This window comes from Mesoplodon bidens, assembly GCF_964165515.1.
Source record: "Mesoplodon bidens genome assembly, chromosome: 10".
In the NCBI taxonomy this organism is placed as follows: Eukaryota; Metazoa; Chordata; class Mammalia; order Artiodactyla; family Ziphiidae; genus Mesoplodon; species Mesoplodon bidens.
Genome location: NC_138172.1, coordinates 74,250,691 through 74,263,408, shown reverse-complemented (window position 1 = coordinate 74,263,408; position 12,718 = coordinate 74,250,691). Strand labels below are relative to the sequence as shown.

General features: G+C 45.3%; 1 protein-coding gene across 1 annotated transcript; it reads right to left on the bottom strand.

Moving 5' to 3' along the window:
* Window positions 1-2,143: 2,143 nt before the first annotated feature.
* RPL7L1 (ribosomal protein L7 like 1) lies at window positions 2,144-7,261 on the bottom strand. The gene is made up of 7 exons (XM_081246989.1): window positions 6,960-7,261; window positions 6,234-6,342; window positions 5,409-5,572; window positions 4,147-4,284; window positions 3,365-3,474; window positions 3,014-3,228; window positions 2,144-2,589 (listed from the first exon to the last, which is right to left on the bottom strand). Exons 1-6 carry the CDS (start codon window positions 6,998-7,000, stop codon window positions 3,020-3,022), a joined length of 771 nt encoding a protein of 256 aa, XP_081103115.1. The 5' UTR covers window positions 7,001-7,261; the 3' UTR covers window positions 2,144-2,589; window positions 3,014-3,019.
* Between the last annotated feature and the right edge of the window lie 5,457 nt (window positions 7,262-12,718).

Genomic DNA, 12,718 nt, shown 5'->3' with positions numbered 1-12,718 from the left:
CGCAACGGGAGAGGCCACAACAGTGAGAGGCCCGCGTACCGCTAAAAACAACAAAAAAAGGACACTGTTTCTGAAGGCTATCACAGTACTCTAACTTTGGATGAAGATCAGATCCACCATGACCTGCAACCAGGACATTATTCATATTGGAAAAGACATCAGATAAAGGACTCCTTGCAGCCATGTTGGAAGGGACCATATCACGCCTCTCTTGAATGAACTGAAACTCGCTTTTGCTTTTTTTTGTGTGTGTGTGGTACACGGGCCTTTCACTGTTGTGGCCTCTCCCGTTGCGGAGCACAGGCTCCGGATGCGCAGGCTCAGCGGCCATGGCTCACGGGCCCAGCCGCTCCGCGGCATGTGGGATCTTCCCGGACCGGGGCACAAACCCGTGTCCCCTGCGCCGACAGGCGGACTCTCAACCACTGCGCCACCAGAGAAGCCCTGGCAGGCAGATTCTTAACCATTGCACCACCAGGGAAGCCCAGTGAGACCCCTTTTAACCAGCTAATGCTGCCTGTTCTGGCCATAAATAATCCTTTATATTAGATGTTGAATATCAGGTAGCTCCTAACAGGAACCAGTGGATTTACAGAACAAGTTTATGACCTTGGCTTTCCCCAGTAGGGAGATTCACAATTGGTTTCCCTTGGTCACTTACTTACAGGCAGCCTTGGAAACAGTTCCTGCCAAGCTGTCAGTCTGCCTTTAGTGCAGGCACACTGGTCTCTTATCAGTTTTCCAATGGTACTACCATTTGGCCGTGATATTTAATTCACCTGATGACCCATGAAGAGTCAAACTTTTGCTCTGAACAATCTTCTCCCCCAGTTTAGAGGAAATAGATACTACAAAAATGGTTTGGTTCACAATTTTGGCTTGAACTTTTGCTAATAATTGTTCCTCCTACTACCAATTTAAATGAGTTTGTGGAACTTAGAAGGTGATAGTTTCTTGCCTTTCACACTGTGTCATTTGCTCCTACTAAGATAATGATGCTTGCACAACTTGGAACTATAGATCACATCTATAGTTTTCTATAAAATTATGTACATACACAACGTACATGTAAGGAAAACTGGCTTAAGTACCTTTTTGGACAACTTGGAATTGGCTGTCAATCCTTGACAAATATTCTGCCAGTATGACCCTCTAAGAGAGAGAACCGGGCTACTAGGACCCAGCATCAAGGGACATGATGGACACTGAGGCGGGCAAGCAGCCCCCTAGCTTTGAGGGACCAAACATTTGGTCACCTCATGCTTTCTGTCAAAAGATTAATGATCAACAGGGGCAAATTACAAGATACATATCTTATGGCAAGACAAGAAAAATTTAAACAAAAAATCTGTGCCCTTTGGCCTCCTCTCGCCCACCACTGTGCACTGTGTTATCTGCATTATGCATCGACCAAACCTTCCCCATCAGCAGAAATTTCCACTCAACCATAAAGAGAAACGTTCTCCTAAGACAACAATTCCTTAAGGGTAAAATTCCTTCTTGGTAAGAGGTCACATGGTGCTCAGGTCTGGATTATGTAAATTGTCAATTATGTCATTTGATGTACGACCCTCCTGTCTCAAAAAGCTTATACAACTGTGTCTTGACTTCTAATGGGCAGAACAGTTCTCAGGGCTTTGTGAGATGCTCCTCTTGGGTTATAATCCTCAAATTTGGCTCGAATAAAATTTTGTTTCTTTTTTAGATCAACTGATTAAAGGGCACAGGGGCTCAGCAATCTACCACCATGTTCTTAATAGGAAACACCCACTGGCTTGAAGGGAAAAAAAGCCACCTTGGTAAGCCATGGTCTTCCACAGGGCACAGAACCAGAGGAAACTAGCCAGGTCAGAGCCTGTGTGACCAATCCTGGTAGTGCAGGACTTCTTCACATAAGGTGCCTGGGTCCCTGAGAAAGATCTACAAACACCCTGAACTTCCAAGAAAAAAACTGGAGTGTATGCATGTCTTCCTGGGGAAAGGGTCCTCCCCTTCACATAGATCCAAGAGTCGGTTAAAATCCTGAGCTAGAGAAAAGCACTAAGCCAGTTGCAAAGATGATAAGGAAGCTACAGCCAGCCAGTCGGAGAGCTCACTAAGCCATCACGGAAGTTAGAACACAGACTTACAGCAGACAACAGGGCACTGGTGTTTTTTTTTTAGAGCATTGTTTTTGTACGCTTCTAATTGTATTTCAAGTTCTTTCCAAAACAAGGCCCTTGGATACCCCAGGTTCAATATGCCCCTGGGCCTGGTCCACTGCTGTCTTGTATTCATATGTGAGTATTCGTTCGTTCACCAACGTTAAATCCCAGGATAGGTGTGATAAAACAGGACTCCCTCCTCCATGGCACAGGTCCTTTGCTGGTTTCAGAGGTGGACGGCGGTCTTTCCAGAAAATACACAGGAACTTTTTCTTGGAACTGAAGTGGGATGAAAAGTGCCTGCCCTGAACATCACCATCTTTTCCCTGACCCTTCCCCTCCAGTTTCTGAAGATACAGCAGAAAATAATCTTGCTTGAAGATACTGGGTAACAATTCCATAAAACAAAAACACATGATTCCAATGCACTGTGCTTTCAGATATGCTGAGGAAGAAAAACACAACTTCATTAATTCAAATGCAACTTGGCACCTAAGAGTAATCACAATAAAGAGCAATTTCAAAGAATTAACATTCCTTCAACAGAAGTGATGATTTAGATCTTCAGGTCCTTTTAGAAATTAGTTTTCAATATTATTCTCTCTCCATCTCCAGCTAAATGACCACAGCAACACAGAAGGTTTTTTGGTTAGTCAGTGTTTTCTGTCCTGTAACTCTTGGGGTGCACAAAACCCCATGCCCTAACCAGGCATTCACTGTTCCAAGTATCTCCATCCATTAGACTTGGGAATACCAGCTCCCCTAACCCGAGTTATTCTCATACACTCGTAAATGCAAAAAGATCTTTTAAGAGGCAAGGCATAGCCCAGCCAAAGTCAGCCCAAGGGCAGTTTTCAGCCCTGCCTTACCTGGGTTTAGTTCAGCTGCCGGATAAGCTGATTGATGCGTTCACCTCGATAGCCAGGTGAGCCCATTTCCTTGAGGAAGCCCACTCTATTCTTGGTAGCGTGACGGGCCACTGAGAGTTGGAAAGGGCGCAAGAACCCTGAGATCACCTGAAAATTCTTCCCCGGAAAGGCAATTTCGTGAATGAGGTCTTCCAAGCAAATGACACCAAACTTCCCTAAGAAACATAAGGTTCGGATTCCTTTATTCAACATTTTCACAGCACACACAGTGAGGCTCTTATATGCCAGAGCTCGGCACTCTGGCAGGCTCTTGGGACTCTTTCTGCTCTGACTCCTAAGGTGTTCACTCACCCAGGTGCTCCTCAATCACTGTGTTGTCTGTCAAAGGGATGATTTTATTCTTGACCTTGGCTTGTCCACGTTTCAAGATGAGTTCCCGAACTGACTTCAAATTTGGAAATCTATGTGGGGCAGAGTAAAATACAGCCTCAGCCACCTCCCCACGACCACCGGGCACACTGTATTACACTGGCCACACAGTCCAGCAGCCTGGCTAAGGATTCTACCAACCCCCCTCCCCAAAGTGTCCTGTAACATGCTGCAGCTGGGATGCTCAGAAATTCACCTGAAGGAGGTGAAAAACCCAAGCGGCCCTATGTAATTAGAAATTAAAATTTATGCATACAAATGCTCACCAAATAAAGATATTTATTTTCCAGGCAAAAATACGTCCTGGCTTACAGTCTAGGACTTTGGCCTTAAGTGACCCTATTCAAGAGTTTGAAATGAAATCCAAGCCTTTTTCGGGTTTTACTGTTTGAAGAAATACTACCTAGCTCTGCTTCAAGATTCCAAGAATTAATCTGTCCTCTACTTGTCTTACTCAGCCTTAGCCTACAACTGACCAAGCCCTGCCACAGCCCTGTTCAGACCATTATCAGCCGCTCTGAGAACCCCTGCTCTACCCGCCCCATGTTCTGAGACTCTTAAGGCTGGCAGCTGATTACTGATGACTGTGGCCACAGCAAAATGTCCCCTGGACACGGCAACATGAGCACTGGAGGACAGTACCCTGTGCCTCCTAATGTTCTCAACCTTCTCAAACGTGAATTCACACAAAAATCCATACTCACCCCCAGGTCACATAAGGTTCCACTATACGAAGGGTTTTTATGGTTTGAGGAGTTACTTGCATAAAGACGCCACTGAACATCTTATTCAGGCGAAGTCTTGCAATGGTCCTCTGCACCAGTAAACTCACCCCATTAATCCTGAAATGAACACCAGAGGAAGTCAGGCTCTGTCCAGCAAGCACCCATGAAATGTCTGCCACTACTGGGCACCCAGAGGGTAGGACACAGACCGTGACTTACAAAGTGCAATTGAGTGGGAAGCAGCTATGTAAATAGATCATTTCCATGCTATGTGGAGCAATGCCTGAGGCGCTAAGGGAACAGAAATGGTCCCTGAATTTGTGTGTGGGGGGTTGAACACATCAAGCTAAGGAAGCCAGGCTTGCTTCTGTGAGCATTAAAAGCTATGGAAGATTTTAAGGACTTCCCTGGTGGTCCAGTGGTTAGGACTCCGAGCTCTCACTGCCGAGGGTCTGGGTTCAGTACTGGTCGGGGAACTGAGATCCTACAAATCACGCAGCAGGGCCAAAAAACCCCCGGAAAAACCAAACTATGGAAGATTTTAAATAAAGGAGACATGATCAGATTTGTTTGGCAATCACTGAGGGAGCATATAAAACAGAAACAAGAGCATGACACCAGAGTCCGGGAAACCCAGCTAGAAAGCTGGTGTGCTAGGCCAGGAAAGAGATTACGGCAGTGGTAGGAGACTCATACATATTTAAAAACCACAAGTTACTGATTTGGGTGACTGGGGAGGGAAACAGAGGCAGAGCTGTATGTGCTGATAGGAATAGGTAAGGCATTACTAAACGCGGAAAAAGCTTTCCGTACTCTCCCCAGCACTGAATATGCCCCATCCACTCGACCCTGGTTCAGTTCCTAGAAGATGCCTTGACCCCCCACTTCAGGACTTTTTCCATCTGTGCCTGGAAAGCCTTCCCCCAACCCTTTCATGTTTGCAGGTCTCACCTTCAAGTTCCTGCTTCCCAGTGTCCCAAACCATGACACACCACACCGAGGGCCCCTTGTCCCCACATCCAGCACTTTACCCTCAAAGCAGTCAGTGTATATTTTCATGTCTGTTTGCTTAAGCTCAGTCTCCCTAATCTTGAAGACAAAATCTATGTTTTGCTCAGCCCTGAATTCCTAGCACAACTTGCATTAATGGCTTAAGGCCTAGTATCTCATCTCCCTACAAAGGGCCTAAAGCTGAACCAATAGTTTTGCCCCAGCCTCATGAAATCCAGCAAGTTCCCTACCTTTCGATGCGTAAAACAAAGGCCAAGGAATGTTTATCTGGCACTTCCAAGCCATGAGGTTTCACTTCTAGTCGTCTGAGTCGCACCCTGTCACGTAGTTGCCGCCAAGAATCATGTAGGAACCATTCTAGTCGCTTAAACTTGATCTCTTTTCCTTTCCTCTGCTACAGAGAAGGCAAACCATCACCATTTTATGCCTCTAGTCATCTTTACTTCCACAACAGTAATTCATTAGTCACTACTGATAAAGCTTATTTCCCCCTATGTTCTGGAAAGGGGCGCAGACAAATATCCTCTATTCTTATATAGTGGAAAAACCAAAATACCCGAGTGAAGGTGGAGTTGAGAAAACTTGGGAACTTATTGGGAAAAGTCCCTGCTAAATAAACAAAAACCCAATTAATTTACATGCTGTCAGCCAATGTTTACCGAACCTAACACTGTGTTAGGCATCATAAAGTTCACACTTGTTTTGTTACCTGCCTCCAAAATACGTATTTCTCCAAAAACATTCAGCAGATAGCAAAAATCGTTCGGTATATTAAAAAAGTTTTCTTTCAGGTACACAAGCATGTTTGGTCTCTCAAGTCACTTGGTATGAACCTGGAACTCTCCATTCACTTTTTCCTTAACAACTTTATGCCAGTATTTTGTTTGCGGAAAGTGATACATATTTGCTAAGCAAAGACAAGAACCCTATACCTTGTATAATCCAACCAATGGGAGAAGAGAATGTCAGTACCAAATCTAGTTCAACACATGCTGGATAAATAAAACTCATCAAATACAAATTCTAATTCCCTCCACCTGGTTCTCCACCATTACCTCCTTCCTTTGCAAAAGCGCCTGCTTTGCCTGGGTGGCTTTCAGGGCCTGATAAGCCTTCCTCTTTTTCAGGAGATTTTCTGGAACCAAAGGGATCTTTTTTCTTGGCCTGACACAGAAAATGGAGACGAGCGATAGTATTAAGTAAACAAATCTTCAATGGATTTCCAAAAGATATCCTGGGCTTCGGGAAACATTACTGTCTTCAAATTACTCAGGACTGAGGCGCCTCTGAAATCTGTGGTTTCTGGCTCCAGTCTTCAAAATGGACCCCTCACATTCCCTCGTCTCCAAAACCTTTTAAAAAGTCATGAACCCCTTAACCACTGGTCCTCATATACGTCAACGGAGCTTTTACTGCCGCAGCTTTATAGACACCATCAGCGATGAGATTCTGCCCCATGGGGCTGGGACGGGTGAAGACCCATCTGTAGGGGTAACACTTAAGCCAGGCTGGAGGAACCCACTCTCCAGCCCCGCTGCCTAAAAGTCAATCCTCTCCCCTTGAGGTAACCCGAACTCGACTGCAGCCCCCTCCGCCCGCCCACCCACCCACCGACCCAACCCCTACGGCTCCTTACTCCTTCCTCTGTAATCTGTAACCTTTCCTATTCTCTCCCTTCAGTCCACAATTATCCTTATTTTCCGCCACCGAGAAATAAACACTATGGATGGCACCGGATGCTCGAGACGCCAAGCCAGAGACTCAGAGCCCCCAGTACTTACTCTTCCGCCGCCATCTTTCCAACTCTGCAGCTACTGCTCATGCGCAGCCCCACCGCGTGGGGGAAGAGAGAAACTTCTCTGTTTACTCGACCATAGAGACGTCTACTCTAGCCCATGGAGGGGCGGTCCGGGCCCTTTTAGCGGCAGTGAACAGCTGAGGTTTTGCTAACCCCGATTCCCGCCAAAAGTTGCACAGAGCTTCCTTCGCACCGCTTCGAAGCTTTTTAGAGCCGTGTTATCTTCAAAACACAGCCTTTTTTATTCCAGCTGTACTCTCATAATGCTGGAGGCCGCAGTGTAGACAAACAACGAAACGCTTCCCACAATGCACCGACTTCCGGTGGGGGGTGGGAGCTGCTCCTCCAGTTTCCGCTCGCTGGGCTGTACGTTTCCTTTTCTGGGTGGGGCGAGCTGGGGCTATGGCTCTCACGTGTGGATGGAGGTGAATATGGACTACTTAGGACGGTGAAAAAAGGCAACTCTGATTCTGTCGGCCTGGCTCCGTCAGTGGGTCCCTGAGCAAGTTCTTTAATCCCTATGTCCCTTCGTTTCCTTTACCCATTAAATGGACATAATGATGGATCTTGCCATAGCCTTAGGCGAGTTATATGAGCTTCTCCATATAAAGCGTTTAAAACGAAGTCTGGCAGTAAGCAGTTAACACTGTGTTCATTATTATTGGTGCTGAACCGAAAACTAGAAATTCCAACTTACCAAGTCCAGACCTTCCCTCATATACTTTTTACCACCTGCCATATGCTTCCTTCTTTCCCGGTCTTCATAAAACAATGAAAAGTCCCGTCCTGTTTTTTTCTGAAACCTCTAGAGCAGGCGCGTCTCAAGCATTAATGTGCATAGGAGTAACCTGAGGATCTTGTTGAGGATCTTGTTAAAACGCACATTTTTTATTCAGGAGGTGGCGGGGGTCGCTATTCTGCACTTTAAACATGCTTCAAAGTGATGGGGATGCTTCACGTCTGTGACCAGCAGGGTTCTTGAGTAGGCTCTATCCTCCTGAATTCCTTCAGCAAGTTGTTATATTTTTAACATTTCTTCGCCATGATACTAGGAGAGCAGAGATCATGCCTGCCTTGCTCATCACTGATCCTAAGAGTCTAGCACAGGTTTTTCAGTCTCGGCACTATTTGCATTTGGGGCGAGATAATTCTTTGTAACGGAGGTTGTCCTGTGCATTGTAGGATGTTTAGCGGCATCCCAGGCTTCTACCCACTGCATGCCAGTAGCATCCCCACCCCAGTGGTGACAACAAAAATGTTTCCAGGCATTGCCAAATGTCTAGCACAGTATGTATATTTCTCTTAAGGTATAAGGCAATGTCATATTTTGACAGTGCTTACAGGCATATCCACAGACTTTATCCTGTATTGTTTGGCTTGTTTTCCTGATTAGACTGGCTTCTCTGGAGACCGAGAACTTGTCACATACTTCTCTGAATCTTCTCCAGCACCTCTCACAACAATGGGCACCTGCAGGGGCTTGTTAACCATCTTAAGCTCAAGGCATCGTATTGGTATGTGCTATGTAATTAGTTTAACCAGAAAGACAGTGCCTTGCGCAGAGCTCAGTAGCTGATGAATAAATGTCAAAGGTCTACATAGTCTTCGGAGTCACAGGCTATGGCGTGAGCCTCATTTTTACTCGCTTTTTCAGCACCTCACCATGTGTCTTACTTTGTGGAAAGGCAAAAACAGAAAGGTTGGCAAACTGTAAAGTGTCCATTAAATAGTAAACAAGAAACAAAAAAAGTAAACATTTTGTAACTTCCCCTGTCTACAGATAAAAGGTAGGTTCTGTGGAACGGAAGGTATTTCAGAGGTATTAACAATACAACAATACTCCTGGCTGAAAGACTCGGAGGCGGGGATTCAGGAAAGGCTTTCCAATGCCAGCAGATGGTGCTAGAAGAGCACTTATTCTCAATGTGAAAGCCATTGTTCCACCAGGCTGATCCAGAGAAAAAAGAGACGGAGTCCTCTTGAACCCAAACATGTTCACTAACTGAAAACATGCTTACTGACCATTGAGCATATGCCCTGGGCCCTGGGCAAGACATGAGATTTTTAACTGACATTCCTGAATGAGAACGGGGCAGGGCCATTTACAGCCTCAAGAATCATTCTTTTTAGCCTGTCCTCATAGGCCTCTGTTCTCTTTTTTCTTGACCATTTCAGTTGTCCATCATTAGGGAATGGTTAAAAAATTTATGGAAGACTATGCAATTATACGCAGTGAGGTAAGTCTTTGTGTCCCGAAATCTCGATGGGGAGTATTTTTTATTTTTTTGCCCACCGACATCCATCCATTTCTCTTTTGGACTGATCGCTCCCTCATCGCATACAGTCTTTGGAGGGTGGGGTATCTAATCCAAACACACTTGCCCTCCCAATACATAAACTGAAGGGGTCTCTGGAAGCTCTTATCAACTCCTCCCACTTCTCCATAAGACCCTCTCTTCCAGGTTTTGAATCTTCAGCAGAGTGATGATGGAAGAAAAGGAGGAGACTTTTAAGGATTTCCACCTACTAAGACCTCTTGGAGTTTTCTTATTCCTATCTTTCTCAAGCCTTTAAAAAAAAAAAAAAAAATATATATATATATATATATATATATATTTAGGCTGTGCTGGGTCTTAGATGTGGCACACAGGATCTTTGTTTTGGCATGTGGGATCTTTAGTTGCAGCATGCATGCAGGATCTAGTTCCCCGACCAGGGATCAAACCTGGGTACCCTGCATTGGGAGCTTGGAGTCTTACCCACTGGACCACCAGGGAAGTCCCTCTCAAGCCTTTAAGTTCTTCAATCTTCCCTTTAATTTTTATCCTTCCTATAAAACTCCTTTATGCTGGTTAACCAAGCAGATTGGTTTCTGATGCTTAAAACCAAAGAATCCTGACTATAAAACTCCCAGATATTTGGTTACATTTGAAAACGCAAGATACAGAAGAGAATAGGGTGTTAAGAGAGTGGTTCCCAGTTGTTTTGTTGTTTTTGTTTCTTGGCTATAGATGTACTTGTATATAACAGTTTTGGAAGGATGTACAAGAAAGAGTTGATGAGGGTTATTTTTGGGAAATGGGAGTGGGGCCTGGAATGGGAGGAAGACTTAGAGTTGTGCTTTGCTTTTGTTTATCATTTACGTATTAGTTTAAGAAAGCACTCTCTGGGTAATTAGGCTCTTGTAATTTGCCTGTTTTAGAAACCACTTGACTATACTTTTTTTTTTTTTTTTTGCGTTATGCGGGCCTCTCACTGTTGTGGCCTCTCCCCTTGCGGAGCGCAGGCTCTGGACGCACAGGCTCAGCGGCCATGGCTCACGGGCCCAGCCGCTCCGCGGCATGTGGGATCCTCCCGGACCGGGGCACGAACCCGTGTCCCCTGCATCTGCAGGCGGACTCTCAACCACTGCGCCACCAGGGAAGCCCCTATACTTTTTTTTTAAAGACTCCTTTCAGGACCAACATTTTGTGGTTCTTTGAATTGACTCCAGGATCCCTTTCCTAACATATCCCACAATAAGTTATTTCAGTACTGTCTGCATTTGGGGATTATTTGGAATCCATGCCTTCTCAGTAAGGCAAAACCACCACACCCCACACACCCAAAAGGGGGCTCAATTTGCAATTTCCCATCTGCCCCAAACCTCTTTCTTGGATTATGACCCTTCTTGCAGTTGACTTCGTTTTGCTTCAAGTCTTCCTTGTTGCTTCCTCACAGAGTGACGTGGGTTACCAGGAGGCAAGTGGGAAGGAGCAGCCAGATGAGCCTGGAGTTAGGGAAGACAACATGGACAACAGCTCTTGATCCTGATGAAAAACGAGCAAAGGGAGCAAAAGTGAGAAGGAAAAGGAGAGAACAGGTGGAGGGCAGCAGCCTTCTGAGGGTCGAGGGTAGACCCAGGAGAGCTAGGGTAGGAGGGAGACAGTGTGCAGTAGGTAAGAATATATGCAAAACGGAAAAACCCAAACCTCTTCTGAATTATTTCGGGGATAATGGAATATTAGCTTTTCCTACCTTCCACACTTCTTCAGTAAGACTTAATTTGACACCCTAAGAAGTAGAGGGTCGGGCCAAGTCTTCCTAGTTTATCCGCAAGGAAGCTGAGGCTGAGAGTAACTTGCACAAAGGTGTCTGATGATGGGTTAGGTGAAGTCCTGGGACCTGTTCCCAGATTCTGCTGCCAAAGGCGCCTTCTGCACCCGCCTGCCTCCCACCCCGCATTGTACTGGTTTCCTTGACCTTCACAGACACGATTTTTCCCTAAGGATCTCACCTTTGAAAGTGTTTTCAGAGGCCAGGCTCCAGCACATGCCTAAAAGGAATATAGATGAGGGACTCATACAGGCCTTTTACCTGCAGCAGTGTACATACAGGCTGTTTACATTACAGAATCCACTTTATACTGCAAATGTGCTTCTACAATTTGTGTGTCCGCTGAACCAGTTTTCTCCACGTAGTTAACACTATAAAATTCCTCTATCTTCATTCCTGCAAAAAGTGTCATACTTTTTTTTCTCAAACATACCTCAGGAAATTTCACTAAAAACCATGGAAATAAGCAGGGCACGGGAATATAGGTCACAGCTCTCTACCAACTGGCCATCTGGAAGAATTTTAGCCCCTGTTTCTTCTCTCTTAAAATGTAGTTGGTTATGTGCTTGTTTCCTCTCTAGACTGAGCTGAGAGTAGAAATCATACCTGAATGATCTGTAGACTCCTAGTGTCTAGCACAGTGCCTGTAAACTGCTCAATAGTTTAGTGCTTAATGCCAGACAGCCAGGAATCCTCTGTCTCAGAGCACAAAGGCTGAAGCAGAGCCAGAGCCCAGATCCAGGGCTCAGCCCTCCTGAGGACAGCAGAGCTCAAGTTCTGCCTGAGCAATGCTGTTTCAGTGCCCCCAGATACTGGAGTTTCTTTCTTTTCCCATTCCTTTCCCCCCAGTAAAACCCTGGCTACTCTCTCCACACCAGGCAATGCTAGGGCCCCTCTCCTGGGACATGGCCTCCTGTACACAGGCCTGAGGGCTTTAACCATCCTAGGAGAAGGTGCCTGGTCTTTCCTCTGGGCGTGCCTCTGCGGAACACACAGACTCCGATCCTAATCAAGCAGCCAGATGATCCTTCTAACTCTTTATTCATGGGGCACACCCATTGCAAATGGCCTGAAGAGAGGCAAGAGGGTCATGTTGGACACACATTTGTCCTTAGCAAGGAGAGAAGCTTGACAGCAGAACACCACTGTAAAAGACATTAAGGGATCCATCCACTGATGTAATTATTCTAGCCATAATTATTCTAACTTCTGTTAGTTATATGAGGACAACTTCCACTTTATGTATCGATTACTGAAGAATCTTGATATCCTGACTGCTACTACCTATTGGTGGTGGTGGAGAGCAATTAAACCATAAAGTAGGGAGTCTAAGTATCAATTCTAGGCCCCAAAGGAAAATTTAAGGAGTCTTATACCCCTACCCCAGCAAGTTTCCCCTCTGTTAGTTTCCCTAACAATTTGGATAGAGTCACACTTGTGAGGGCAGGAACTCAAAAGGGCTTAGTGGGGCTGATTTTACAGATAAGGTTACAATTTGGTCGAACGTGTGAATCCAAAGAGAAACATGTTAATTCTGGAACAAGTTTTATGTAAAATAGTTTTTTATTTTTTTCATTTTTTTACCTATCTCTTAGCCTCCTCGTTCCTGCAGAAACAAAAGAAATGTAACGATTAAAGAAAAATTCC

Bases quoted from the DNA above. Each gene is read 5' to 3' on its own strand.
- RPL7L1 (XM_081246989.1), bottom strand. From the start codon at position 7,000: ATGAGCAGTAGCTGCAGAGTTGGAAAGATGGCGGCGGAAGA. The intron at 5,573-6,233 runs GTAATGGTGGAG...CCTTCTCTGTAG, and splicing joins CGCTTTTGCAAAGGAAGGAG to CAGAGGAAAGGAAAAGAGAT. The intron at 4,285-5,408 runs GTAGGGAACTTG...TGTTCATTTCAG, and splicing joins TTTGTTTTACGCATCGAAAG to GATTAATGGGGTGAGTTTAC.